The 13,600-nt window shown below is 52.7% G+C and overlaps 1 protein-coding gene across 1 annotated transcript; it reads right to left on the bottom strand.

Annotated features, from left to right (window-relative positions):
- Positions 1 to 2,397: 2,397 nt before the first annotated feature.
- SLC23A1 (solute carrier family 23 member 1) lies at positions 2,398 to 13,310 on the bottom strand. Its single transcript, XM_023752090.1, has 16 exons — positions 12,523 to 13,310; positions 11,702 to 11,791; positions 11,433 to 11,494; positions 10,695 to 10,829; positions 10,083 to 10,240; positions 9,231 to 9,319; positions 9,014 to 9,081; positions 8,628 to 8,809; positions 8,377 to 8,497; positions 7,956 to 8,112; positions 7,514 to 7,661; positions 6,882 to 6,987; positions 6,473 to 6,602; positions 6,228 to 6,371; positions 5,651 to 5,746; positions 2,398 to 2,835 (listed from the first exon to the last, which is right to left on the bottom strand). Exons 1-16 carry the CDS (start codon positions 12,602 to 12,604, stop codon positions 2,588 to 2,590), a joined length of 2,016 nt encoding a protein of 671 aa, XP_023607858.1. The 5' UTR covers positions 12,605 to 13,310; the 3' UTR covers positions 2,398 to 2,587.
- Between the last annotated feature and the right edge of the window lie 290 nt (positions 13,311 to 13,600).

The raw sequence follows: 13,600 nt of genomic DNA, 5'->3' as shown, positions 1-13,600 counted from the left end.
ACCGGGAGCTTGACCGCTCCCTATGACATGCGCTGACCACCAGGGGCGGCGCAGAACATGGCAGGCGTCAGTGACGTGGTGCTGGCAGCGAGTGGCAGTGGAGGTGCTGCTGGCCCCGATGGGCCCCGACGAGAGCGGAACTGTGGCGGGATGGTGGCAGGCAGCGCCAGGCCGAGGCAGGTGCGAGCAGGGGCCCGATCGCCCCAAACACGGTGACCATTGGCAGCAGTGGGGGGTGGGAGGCCCAGCCCCAATCAATTGACCCACAGGCGGGATGGTGGAACAGGTGAGGGGGTGGCACCAGGCCAAGGCAGGGTGCCAGGCAGGGCTGCAGGGCTATGAGGCTGGGGTCACGAGCTGGGGCCCAATCCCCGCAGGCCACCCCGAGGGACCCCACCTGTGCACGAATTTATGCACCAGGCATCTAAGTGTATAAGTATTTAAAATACAACGGCAAAATAAATCACACAGCCCCTACTGTAACTCACGTTGATCCCCTCAGGCTATAATGTTAGGGCAATTATAGGATATCCATGTTAAGAAACTTAGGCTGACCAGTATAGTGTCTTACTATAAGACCAGTATAATCTTACTCTACTATAACCTTCATTGGCTTCTTCCCTTCACAAATCATTGCTGATCTAATTGGACTGGTTTGCTATTTTAATTCATTGGGACCTTCCCCTTTTTCCCCTCACAAGCTTATTTATATAATACTAGAGGCCCGGTGCATGAAATTTGTGCACTGGTGGGGTCCCTAGGCCTGACTGGCGATCAGGGCCGATCAGGTTTCCCGCTGCCTCCTTCCCTCGCCACCTGCATCTGCCACCACCCACCCCCAGTTCCCCAGCCCAGGCCCAGCCCCGATCAGTTGATTGGGGCCTGCTGGCCGGGGGTGGGGGTGGGTGGGGAGGCAAACCACCACCACGGTGGGTGGGTGGGTGGGTGGGTTGGTGGTGGGCCGATTGGGGCCTGCCAGCCAGGGGAGGGATGGGGGGAGGGGCCTGGGAGGTTGGCCACCAGCCCCAAGGAAGGAGCTGGCCTTCGGCCCCCTGGGAAAGGGACCATGTCTGCTGCCACCCACCCCCGGTTCCCCATCCCAGCCCGGAGGCCTGGCCACAATCAGGTGATTGGGGCCTGCTGGGGGCAGCATCTGTCTCCTGGTGGTCAGTGCGGGTTATAGCGACCGATCTTAACGGTCGCTTAGGCTTTTATATATGTAGATGTTTGTGGCTAATCTTAATTTGGGATAGGTTGTCAACCAACTAGCAATTTTTTGGTTTCACATACAATTCTGCCTCATGGCCCTACTCAGTTGTTAATAATGTCCTCTGTGCTTTTTTGTTGAGCTCAAGATTAAGAGGGCCATCTAATCAGTTCTGGCTCACATTCTCCCTGGGGATCCTTGGGTGTGAGCAACTGTGCCCCAGTGGTTTTTAATAGCTAATGTAACAAATTAATAAACAGATAGGTTTTTTTAAGAAACTGAAGCAGATGATCCTGCTTAGTTCTCGTTCTTTTTGGGGCCATGATGTAACCAGTCTCCTCTGTTTTCTAAGAGCTCAGTACCACAAGTGGCACTGAAGGCTGCCAAATCATGAGGCTTACAGATCCTTTTTTCTCTCTCAGCTCAGACATATTTCCACATACTGCCAAATTACTGTAATGCAATAAACTTGGAGATTATAAACTTAGGCATTATAACCTAATGATTAAGAGCAAAGACTAGCCAGATTTCCTGTGAATCCAGTAAATCATGGGCAAGTCACTTAACCTTTCTGTGACTTAGTTTCCACTGCTTTAAAATGGTAGCAATAACAATATTTGTCTTAGAATTGTGTGATTAGTTAATATACATCGAGCACTTAAGACAATTTCTAGCACATAGAAAGTTCTATTTAAGGGATTATTACTCATTTTGTTGGAACTTTTCTTAAGGAACATGCACATTAAAACTACTCTGATGTTTAATTAGAGAGCCCGGCACCTGCATTTGGGATAGGTAGAGATGGAAAGTTTCAAAGCATTGCTACTTCATTTTGAAATCCTTGAGACAGATTATCACCCCAGGGCCTATATGGTACAGTTTTAGGGTAACGAAAGTCATCCTGTTTTTATTTTTTGACCATTACTGAAACAAGGCATATGAGAGAATTTTTCTGGTTCTTGTGCTATGTCAGTATTTCTCAACCTTTTCCGTGTCATAAAGTGTTATTTATTCAGTATATGGGAGTGCAGAGGTGAGGCTGGCTGCCAGTGGCTGGAGTTTATATCAGTTGATCCAGCTTCTGCCCAGATAACCAGAAGGCTGAGGGGATCAGTATTGCAGCATACTGTGATCTCTTAGTGTCCCACCAGTTGGGAAGTTCCACTCTCACTTATAAAATGGCTAAGGAATTCTACTCAAAATCCATATATTGACTTTTTAACCCAGTTTACTTTCCCCTTGAAGACACTCAAATAGGTCACAAAAAGGGAAACCAAGTAGTTTGGTTTTCCTTTGGTTAAAGTATATAAGAATGTGATTTTTCAATCCTCACACAAAAGCCGTAGACTAACACATCCTACCTTTCCTGGGAGTAATTTTTCAGACCTTGGTGCACACAGGCCCAGTTTCTCTATTTTCTGAAATATCTTCTGGAACTGGACGCTGATCTTTTGACCTTGAAGAAAATCCTTTGAAGACTGGGCAGATAGGAATGTATTTCAGAAAGGCAATCCTTTTTATCATGTTCATCCCAAAGGGGAAATCATAGCTCTTGAGACTGGTAGACATCTCACTGTTGGCGTGGGCCCCAGCTTTCCACTGCACCAGGCCTCTTTCCTCTGGGCTTCCTGGAAAAGCACAGTGGGGTCCATATCAAAGCCAGTCACCATCAGCTCCTGCCCTTCCCATCTATTCTGAAAAAGACTTCTGGAATTGAGTGTCTTGACTCTCAAATATCTTCTGGTTCTAAAAACAGTTGAATTAGTTTTTTCAGCTGCTAACTTGGCCAGAGCTCTAGGGAACCCTAAAGAATATGGTTATAATTTGTGTTTATTGTGTACCTGTAATGTGCCAGGTTCTGTGCTAAGTGCCTTAATTTCATTATCTTATTTCTTCAAAATATATCTGAAGGAGGTGTAAAGGCACTACTGCACAAAATTTTATGATGAAGAAACTGGCAGAAAGGCTAAGTAGTTGTCATCCTACATCTTGAATATGGGGCTAGTGTGTGCTGGGCTGTTGGATACCATAAAGTGCCCAGACTCTGCTGTGGGGGCAGGTTGGTGTATATTGAAACACTATAATCAGTGTTAATATGATTTTATATTTGGAAAATAAACTCTTGTTTTTATAATACAACCTCAGAAAGTCAAGGTAAGTAAAATCTTCAGTAGTGGTGGCAGGGATTTTTTACAAGTAGGGGAATTTGCCCTACAAAGTGGGGAGTGGTGCATGAGATCTCTGAGGTTTTCACAAGAGGGCTGGTTGATGAAGACTGGCACAGTGTAAGTCTATGATGAGAGTGAGATTTCCATATGCTGGCAACCCAGCTTGAGGCCCCCATGAGTAATGCAAATGAAATGTGTCCTAGACTCAGGGGAGAGGGCACTAAGGGAGGGCTGGGGTCCTCAAGGAAGACTACTTGGAGGAGGTGCTGTTTGAGCTGGGCCTGGCTGCACAAAGAGCACAGGTAGGCAGAGTGGAAGGGGAAGAGATGGTGTGGCACAGGACTCTGTTGGCTGATGGCACCTCCTCCCCATCGCTGCTAGGACACACAACAGGTAGCCCAGAGTTCCCTCACCTACCTTTCATATCCCTCCCTAGCTGTAGTGCTCTCTGCTTTTCCAAGTCCCTTCTATTCTAGACACCAGGAAACCCTCCAGATCAGGTGTCGCCAACCTTTCGGACCTCAGGGACCACCGGTTGGCGACCACTGCTCCAGATGACTCCAGCCCAGGCTTATTGATCTTGCTGCTTTAAATTGCTTTAAACTCAGTTTTACTTCCTGTCTTGTGCTAGGAGCTCCTCAAAACAGACAAACACTTTTTTTTTGGCACATCTCCTTTAGTGTCTAACCCAGAGCCAAACTGGTAAGTTCCTCTACCATTTGGACTAAATTGGCTTCCCCTCTAAGGTTGGGTTGTGGCTAGGTAAAGAGAAAGAGCAAATGCAAAGTGGTATATCAGCAACGTGTTCTCATCCCACAAAAGAAAACTGATTCCATGGTAAGGACTTGAGTTCTGAGCTAGCCAGACCTGGGCTGGAATCCAGGTTGTACTACCTTAGGCAAGTAATTTCACTAATCTAAGCGTCAGATTCTTCATCAGTGTATATTGAAAGACTGTTGAAGATTATGTGGTATAATATATAATCTAGCAAGGATGGTTGCTGATGGGCAGTTGGATTGAAGGATGGGATGTAAGACTGTTAACATCTGGTTAGCTTAATCCAGCCACCCAAATCACAGAGAAGCTCAGTTTATAGCTGCCCACCTGATGCCCTCCAACTCCCCAGATTCCCTAGGCCTTGAGGCTGCAAATTTCCTGTTTCAGGTTCACAGGATGGGCTACTCCAGTCTCCAGCCGAGCTTCCTCTACATGAGGAGAGGTGGGTACCATGATCAGTTACCACCCATCCATCCAATGCTGTTACCAAGAGCTCCCTCACCATCTGATGCTGTCTAAAAGTGCCAGGGAGCCCTGTCTCTTGCCTGCCACACTCCAACCCACCAGCTGTGCATAGCCAGCCTCTGACTTGTATCTTCAGAGAGAGGGAAGCAAGTGGGGTCTGCTGCCATGTTTAAATTGGCAAATGGTGGGGGATAGAGAGCCGTCCTGCTGTTCCCATCCCTCATCTCCCTGGACTGATGCAGTCTTTACCCTTTCTCCCTGGAGCTTTCCCTGACCTTCCAGTTCCCCTGAAACCCTCTAGCCGAGGTCATGTGGTACAATGACTGATACACAGGCCACAGACTGCATCAGATGGACTTGGTTAAAATCCCAGATCTGCAAAGTTACAAATCTGCAGAAGTGACCTTCAGTGAGTCACTTGATAGTCTGCCTCACAGGATAGATTTTGAGGCTGAGATGCTTAGCTCCATGCCTGACCCTTAGAAGATGTTTGGTAAATGTTAACAATGTTTGTTACTAGTTAGGACACCTGGTGACATTTATTTTTTATATATTTACTGGGCACATAAATTTGGTCTAGGAGGATTCTCGGGAACACTCACAAAGTATCCTCCACAATCCCTCCAAAAAGCCCTAATAATAGCAAAGAAAGTTAGGACTCTTCCTATTAGCCACTGTTGCAGGCTACTTGCATTGGAGTGGGTTTTGCCAAAAAAAACGAAAGCTGCATTTGTATCTGTCCTAATAAAGCGAAGGCGCCCCTCACCCCAGTGGCTAGCACAAAATGGAGAGGAAAACACAAAGGCCCTGGAGTGACTCCTAGTCCCACTCTCTTCAGAACCTATGAGGCATGCCAGTACCTGGCTGGCCAGTTTCTCCCGCCAGCCAGTGGGCGCTCCATCAGCCCATCTGTTCCCTGCTTCTCCCTACCTACATCGCATTGGACCCAGCCACAGCTCTGGTTCAGGGGCCATCTGTTGAAGTGCAGATGAGCCCAGCCTCATTCTATTTCCCTCCCAGAGCTGACGCATACCTGGCACTGTGTTGTCCAGTAGGAAAGCAAGGCACCCACCCACGAACATCTCCGTGGTCAGTAGCACAGTCAGAATCTGGTCCACTTCAGGAATACCTGTGGAATAGGCCAGTAGGTGTCATGACCGCCCTGGAGAACAGACCTCAGGGATGGCCCTCTACTTGCGCAGCCTGCTGACTTCCTGGAGCAGGTATGGAGCTGGATGGTGGGACGCTACAAACCCCGACTTGTAAGCCTGTCTGCACCTCTGCCTCTCCCACCCCTGGACTCATATCCCAGTTTTGCAAGTTAGTTCCTACTTGTCATGGGACAAATCATTTAAGCCTCACTTTCCTCATCTGATGTGGAAATGATAGTATCTATCTCATGGAGCTGCTGTGAAAATGAAATGAGCACATGTAAAGCTCAATACCTGTCCACAGAAAGTGTCTTAGTAAAGGACACCTGCTAATTAGCTTCTCGACTGCTGATTAACATCCAGAATTGCGCAGTTGTTGCTCTAGCTGCGTGGAACCTTTGAAAGTCAAGCCCACCACACCTACCCTACCCGCAGTGACATTCAGACAGGTGGGGGCACCTGTGTTGATGGCGCCGGGGTTGGACTCCAGGTAATTTGGCAGTGTAAGTCCAAAGAACATGGAAAATCCGAGCACGAAGAGGTTGCGGGAGGAGTTCATGTCCACGAACTGCAGGTTGGACAGCCCCACAGCGGTTATCATGCCTGAGTGCACAGGAGAACCGCTGGAGAGGCCTGGCGCGGGCTGGGTGGGCTCCACCATTCAGCGACCCGCGCTGTCACCAGGATCCGCGAGCAGCACTCACCGAAGAGGGTGCAGAACATGCCCCCCAGGATGGGGTCAGGGAGCGAAGCGAAGAGGGCTGTGAATTTGCCAATAGTGCCCAGGACCAGCATGATGCCCGCACCATACTGCACCACGCGCCTGCTGCCCACCTGCCAGGGAGCCAGGGGGTGGGGCTATATCCAAGAGGATAGGTGGGAAGGGGTGAGTTCTGGGGCGGGGTGGGATGAGGGGGGCGGAGCCTGTGTTAAGAGGGAGGCTCAAATGGGCAGGGGCTTGATGCAGCGCGATGGAGGGCGGGGGAAGGGGTGTGGGAGGGGGCCTCTTAAAGACGGGGTGGGGGTAGGCCAAAGTGTGGACCGGCTTGGGGCGGGGTCTGCGGCAAATGGAGGCGGGGTGGGGCTCTGTGCTCTTCTGGTTCGGTGAGGCACCTTGGTAATCCCCAGGACCCCAATGTTGGGGCTGGACGAGGTGGACCCATTGCCGGTGCCCAACAGCCCTGCGATGATGCAGCAGATGCCTTCGGTGAAGATGCCCCTGTAAGAAACATGAGCTGGGAGGATTTGGTCCAGGCTCTGCCCATTACCCTGGCTGGGTGCTGCCTTCTGCGAAAGCTGCACCTATCTGTATTATATTCTTCACTCCAGGGCAAAGGGAGGTCTGGGAGCCAGGAGCCCAGGTCTGAGCACTAATGCAGTGCCTTGGCATTTACTCCCTTTGGCGATTCTGGGTTTCAATTTCCTCCTCTGTCAAACGGGGATAATAAGGGAGCTGCCTCACAGTCACTGGTGGATATCACAAAAGAACACACACTGAGGGATAGGTACTTGGAAGGTTGTCGATGACTAGCTTCCCTTGGACTTCATTACCTCCTCAACTGCTCACAACATTCAGGGTGAGAGATGAGAGCATCCATCCCCATTTCATAGGTAAGGAAAATGAGGTCCTGGAGAGTATTAGTGACTTGCTCAAGTCCACATCTTTTGCGACTCAACTCTGTCCCCACATTTGCTTCCTGAGTGGCCTCAGAGGGAATCATATTGGGGAGGGCAGATGGGCATACCTGTTGATAGCATGTACTGGAGGGGGTGGTGCACCAGCCAGGCGGGCACAAGCATAGTAATCTCCGATGGATTCAATGATACCCGCCAATGTGGCACTGAACATTCCTAGGACAGCAGCTGCAGTCACTGTGGGCAGGCCCCACTGACCTGGGTTGAGGGGAGACAAGAAGATGGATACAGTGCTCCTGTGTAGGTTAGGAGGTAGACTAGGCAGTTTGGGGGGGGGGGGTGGCTAAAGGGATCTCAAGCTGGGGTGGGAGTTGTACAGTTGTGGGAGCTCATTTGGAACCACTCAGAATCACGAAGCTCTGGAGTGAGGCTTTGTCTGAGTTAAACAGCACTCTGCCTGGCACACTATACATGTGCAGCTAATGCTAATTTTATCATCAGCTGTACTGGGATCAGAGTTAGAGGCAGAGGGGCCCAGGTGGGATTGCTCACAGGGGTAGGGAATTCGGATCCAGGGTGCAATAGCCATGATGTCCCCTCGGGCGTCCGTTCGTGCCTGGAAGCCATAGGCTGTAGGGTCTGTGGGCAGCACATCTGTCAGGGTCAGGATGTAGCAGAGCAGCCACACGGTCATGATGGCCAGCACAATCTGAAGGGGGGGAGCGGGGAGGGGCACACTGAGGACCCTGGAGGTCTTGTTCCAAGCTAACCAGCCTTTACCTCAGCCCTACCCCTAGCCCCAGCTCCAGCCCCAGCTCTAGATCCCAGCCCCAACACCTGCTCCAGTCCCTGGCTGGGATCTCTGCTTTGGCTCTAGTTCCCCTGCTTTTCCAGCCCTTGTCCCCCACCTTGGCCCTAGACACAAGTTCAGCCCCTGCCCTAGTCCCAGACCAGCTGTCTGTCAGTTCCTCACAGGAAACATCTTGAAGATCTGGATGCGGAAGAAACTGAGGCCCTTGCCCCAGCGGTAGACAGGCAGCAGGAAGGTGAGGTTGCGCAGGTACTGGGAGAAGAGGACGATCAGGAGAATGGAGCTGAGGGCAGAGGCACAAAGAAGAGATGGCTGGTAGGTCAGGCTGGGGGCAAAAGGCGGGACTGAGGGGGAAGGAAATGTAGGGGTGAGGGGGCTGGGGCTGGGCAAGGACCGATCCTGGTGCCGCTCACCAAGCTGAGATTCCCCAGTGGGAGCCAGCTCGGTCACCAGCAGCTTGGAAAACAGAGAGGCCAATAAGGGAGACAGTGGGGGTGACCGTGAGAGGCCCAATGTAGCTGAGCAGGGCCCCAGGCAGTCCCATCAGCCCAATCACCACTTCCACTATGCTGGATACCATGATTGCACCCTGGACCTGGAAGAGTGAAGGTCAGTTATAAGTCACTATGTAAAAGCCATGACCTCTACATTAAAAAATAAAAAATAAAATAAAATAAGCCTCTGGACTAACCTACCTTGCATCTCCCAGTTCACCTGTGGCCCTTACTCCCATCTAGCCCCCTCCTTAGCCCCCTCCTCAGTCCTGTCTTTTGCCCTTCTACTCCACGTGGGAACCCACCTCTCTCATCCGTGGGTGCCAGATATGAGAAGTGTTCAGGGGCAGACTCCAGTTGCCATAGATCTCCTCTGGGGGCAGAGACAGAGATACACACACATATGAACAGGGAACAGAGACATAGGGAGAGAAGATGCTGCTGCCAATAAATGCATCCTGGTGTCTGGACCTCCAGGCTTCTGTCCCCCTCCCCCCCAGCACACCCCAGAAGTGTGCCCACCTTCTGGGGGACATTTCCATCTCTCCAGGGCCAGGATGGCTTTAGCTGGGATCAGAAATGCAAAGGCGCTAGCCTGGAACAGCGGCAGCCTGGAAGGGGAGGCACAGAGCAGGGTGGGGTGTGGGGGGGGACAGGGACACAGACAGGGGAGATGGGGAAAGAGGGGCACAGAGAGGGAGAGGCAGAAAGGATCACACAAAGGGACAGAGACATAGGGACAGGGCAGGGGCAGAGCAGAGGGAAGTCCTTGAGGCCCAGGCAGGACTCTATAACATTTGGGGGGCCCAAGAAAGAAAACAAATGGAGCCCCTGCCCACACCTGCCCCTTTCCTTCTCAACATGTTTCCTGCACCGTGAGGGGCCAATGCAGAGAAGTGGACAGCTTATTTCTTGCATGCACGCTGCACTGACAACCTTCCTCCCTACTCCTACCACACCGCCACGCTTTGGCCACCTGGGGTTGTGCACAAGGGGGTAGGGGCCCCCAGGAAGGTAGACTATTGAAGAGGCCAGGAGGCAGGGAAGCGGGTGGTCCCCGAGTAGGACTTAATGAGTAGGGGTTAATCAGCTAGGCGAGTGGGCTCCAGGCCCAATTCTTGCCCAGCTAAGGCACATTCCCTTATATCCACAGACTCTTAGTCCTTGAGGGGTGCCAGGTGCCAGGATAGGACTCCAGCTGCCTGGCTCTAAGGCTGGCCTGGGAGAAGAAGCAGCAGGTTGGGGCAGAGAGCAGCTTTTTTTGTCCCATGAGTCCTCTGAGAGAGACCACCTGCTCCAGCTGCTGCTGCTACATTGTGTGTGTGTCTGTGTGTGTGTCTGGGTGGGGGTGGGGGTGGGGGTGGGGCAGCTCACCGGATGCCCAGCGTGGTCTGGATGAGGGTGGTGATGCCCACGCAGGTGAAGATGGTGCCAATGAGCTGGCTGACCATGTGCTGGTCACGGCCCACACACAGCGCCTCAGCCAGGAGGAAGGGCACAGCGATGGTGCCACTGAAGCATGTCAGGTAATGCTGGGGGGTGGGGGAGTGCATGAGACCCACAGAACTCACATGGAACAGGGCCCCCTAGTAGTTCTCATGCCTGCCTCAGTGGGCCTGAAGCCATGCTGCCCTAGGCAACATACCCACCCAGGACTGACATTCTCACGGGGAATTCCCGGAGGGCTCCTGCTCACCTGGCTGGGGGTTACTTATCTGCCCCCAAATTATTCCTGCATCTTCTGTGGAGTGGGCCCTCCTCCCTGTCACTGATACTTGCTCCCAGGGGATTAATCCTCTCTTGGACCCCATAATCCTCTTCCCCACCCCTGCTTGGTACAGTCACTGTTGCTGACCTTAGGTTTCTCTTCCTGTTGCCAAAGATAACCTTGGTGGCCAGGGAGGGGCTGGGGAGTGTGCAATGGGGAGGCTGTTGCGGGAGGGGCTGGGGAGTGTGCAATGGGGAGGCTGTTGCGGGGAAGCCCACCTGGAAGCCCAGCAGGATGCACAGATACCAGGGCGGCACATCTTCGATCTTGTACAGCATGTCGAACTTGGGCTCTGTGGGCAGGGACACCGGGGGGTCCTTCGTGGAGGGCCCTGCTAGGCCCAGGTCCTCATGCTGGGGGCAGCAGAGAACAGTAACTCAGGATGGAGAGGTGGACACTGGAAAGTCGATTCTGCCCCAGAATCAATCAGGTACCTGAGTGGCCTGTCAGCTCCTCTTAATGGGGTCTGAGCCTGGGTTCCTCACTCCCCTCACGGTTCATACACCCAGCTGTCCCGTGGCCTGGCTCTACCTGGCTCCCACCTCACATTGCTTTGTGCAGGATGAGTCCACTGTGCTGGCTCCTGGAGCCCTCAGGACTCAGGCATTCCAGCCAAGGGAATGGGCCCCTAAGTCAGACGGCCTGGGGGGACACAGGAAAGGGGACCAAGAGGGCTGGAGACTGTGGAGGTCCTTGGGGTGGCTGGGGGGTGGGGGATTAGGTTGTGTCCCTACTGGCACTCAAGCTGGAGTCAGCGACTCCCTAAGCTGAAGTCTCCTTCTTCCCCACTGCCACCCCCACCCCATCCCCCAATAGCCAGGCTCAGCCTAGGACAGTCACTCTTGATCAAGTTTATAAGAACCTTTGTCTCTGCCCTCCCAGGGAGAAGCCTGTGTGCAGCTCCTCCAGCCCCCACCCCATCCTGCCCCTCCCAGCTCCCACTCATCCCCCAGCACCTGTGCCTGGCCCTCGGGGTCCTCCTGGGCCCTCATCTCTGGGTCACAGGTGTGAGCAGTTCCTGAAGAGAAGAGGAGATGGCTATAGAAAGGCCAAGGAGGACTTTACTCCACATATCAGACATTGTTCGAAGTAAATCTGTAACCAGATCCCCAACTCCTATCGAGATTGCGAAAGCAGGTCCCGGGTGGAGGTAATGTATTAACTCTGGCCATAGTAGAATGGTAAAGGCCGCCCAAGCTCTGCCACATTCACCTGCTGCCCGCACCTGAGCCTGAACACGGGACCTCGTCTTGTTTTCCAAGAAAGGGCCAGAGTGGGCAGTGAGGCATAGACAGTCTTGGAAGTTTAGCAATCTCTGTTTGAGTGACAGGAAAAAGAGTACAAATGGGCACTTGTTATGTCACCATCTGAATATTAATAACAAGTTAATCATTGTCACCATCATAACCACTCTCATTGAGGAATGGCTGTGTGCCAGGCAATATCTCTGTATTGTTGTGTTTAACCCCAGGTGCTGGGCAGTATTAACCTCCTTTACAGCTGATTAGGAGATGTGATCTGACAAGGTAGCAAGATTTTAGAAAACCATTCCTAAAATTCAGGCGGGCCTGAACTCCTGAACTCCCGCATTTATGCTGTAAATTATACATTAAATGTAATAAGGCACCACCCTCCCCACCGCTGCCACTCACCTCATGGTCCCTGAGGCACTCTGGAGGAGCTACCAAGGCTGGCCTGGCCTTGCTGTCCCCTGTGTCAAAGGAGTCCCTTCCCCTCCCAGCCAGGACCCAATCCAAAACAAAAATGCAGGGCCCCTGTCCCAAAAGTATGATGAATTTTCAAGACAGTAACAGCAGAACATTAAACACAGCCTGGAGCCTTTCCAAGTGCCAGGCCCTGTGTGACTGCATGTCACACAGCCCCCGAAGCCAGCCCTAGGCCCAGCCTGTCTTTGCCTCCTGGAAGGTCCAGCCCAGTCTGGCCATGGGGCCTGGAGCTGGTTGAGAGGGGCTTGGAGGGTCCGAGGGGCTGAGGTTCTGCCCCCCACACTGCTGCCCCAGGCCCAGCCCCCCAGGGTCCACCTACTTCTGGGTTGTTGTGCCCATGGCCAGACCCGGCCCCGAGCGCCCACAGGCAGCACCGCTCTCCAGCTGGGAAGTAGCTTCATGCCACAGCCCTGAATCCGTCCGCCTGTCCAGCCTCCAGCCTGCTCCTCTGTCCGCCTGTTCTCTCCTCTCCCTTCTTGGCTTTCTGCTCCCAGGTTCCCAAAGTCGTCTGACCAGTTTGAAGCTTCAGAGCTGCTCCTCAGCACTTTCCTTCCCACCCCCTCCTCCCCAGTGCTCCCCAGGGGGCCCTGCCTTCTCCAGTCCCCTAGACACTCAGTTCAATCACACAGAGACAAAGCCTTGGGTTGCACAGGGTCTCAGATATAATCACACAAAGGACTCACAACACCCAGATTCAGATGCAGACTCCACATAAAGCCTGGGTGACGTCACAGGCTCCCAACTCCACACCCGATACAGCTCGGCAGTTCCTTGTGCCCTGGGTCCTTTCCTGGTGCCTACAGGTTTCTTTTGGCAGGAGCACCACACAGGGGGGTGGCTCAGGCAGATCAGGAACAGGTGATAGAATATAGGGGGCTGGGCTGCAGTGTAGCTCAGGAAAGCTGGAGAGGTCAGGGCATGCTTGGGGTACCCCTATTCCTCCAGCAATGACCTTTCCCCACCCCCCAAATCTGAATCACCTCGAAGTCCTGCCACTTTTCAGCCTGGGGCTTGTCCTGAGCCTCTTTTGTTGTCTAAGCCTTGGTGTCTACATCTGTCATCTGGGGATTAGAGTCTGTTCTGTCCACCTCCCAGGGGTTTGAAGGCTCAGAGAGACACTCACAAAGGAAACTGACCCAGGTAGGCCCCAGGTGGGGCCCTTTGTCCTTTTGCTAAAGGGAAAAGCCCAGGACAGAAGAACTTCCAGGGAGAGCAGGACTTAGAGCCAAGAAGCTAAAACCAGCCCATTCCAGGAACCCTGCCCCACCCTGTCCAAGGCAGGCACCTAGGGCCCAACCATGCCAGCTGGGGTCAGAGACAGAGACTAGAAAGTGAGCAGCTGCTGGGTGTAGACCCAGTGAGACTGCTGTTCTGGGAGGGGCACCAACAGCTGATAG

The sequence above is a fragment of the Myotis lucifugus genome, unplaced genomic scaffold, assembly GCF_000147115.1.
Source record: "Myotis lucifugus unplaced genomic scaffold, Myoluc2.0 scaffold_28, whole genome shotgun sequence".
NCBI lineage: Eukaryota > Metazoa > Chordata > Mammalia > Chiroptera > Vespertilionidae > Myotis > Myotis lucifugus.
The sequence above is the reverse complement of the archived record's forward strand: the minus strand, read 5'-3'. Positions and strand labels throughout refer to the sequence as shown.

Bases quoted from the DNA above. Each gene is read 5' to 3' on its own strand.
- SLC23A1 (XM_023752090.1), bottom strand. From the start codon at position 12,604: ATGAAGCTACTTCCCAGCTGGAGAGCGGTGCTGCCTGTGGGCGCTCGG. The intron at 9,320-10,082 runs GTGAGCTGCCCC...CTCCCCTTCCAG, and splicing joins CAGACCACGCTGGGCATCCG to GCTGCCGCTGTTCCAGGCTA. The intron at 6,988-7,513 runs GTATGCCCATCT...TGTTTCTTACAG, and splicing joins CCAGTACATGCTATCAACAG to GGGCATCTTCACCGAAGGCA.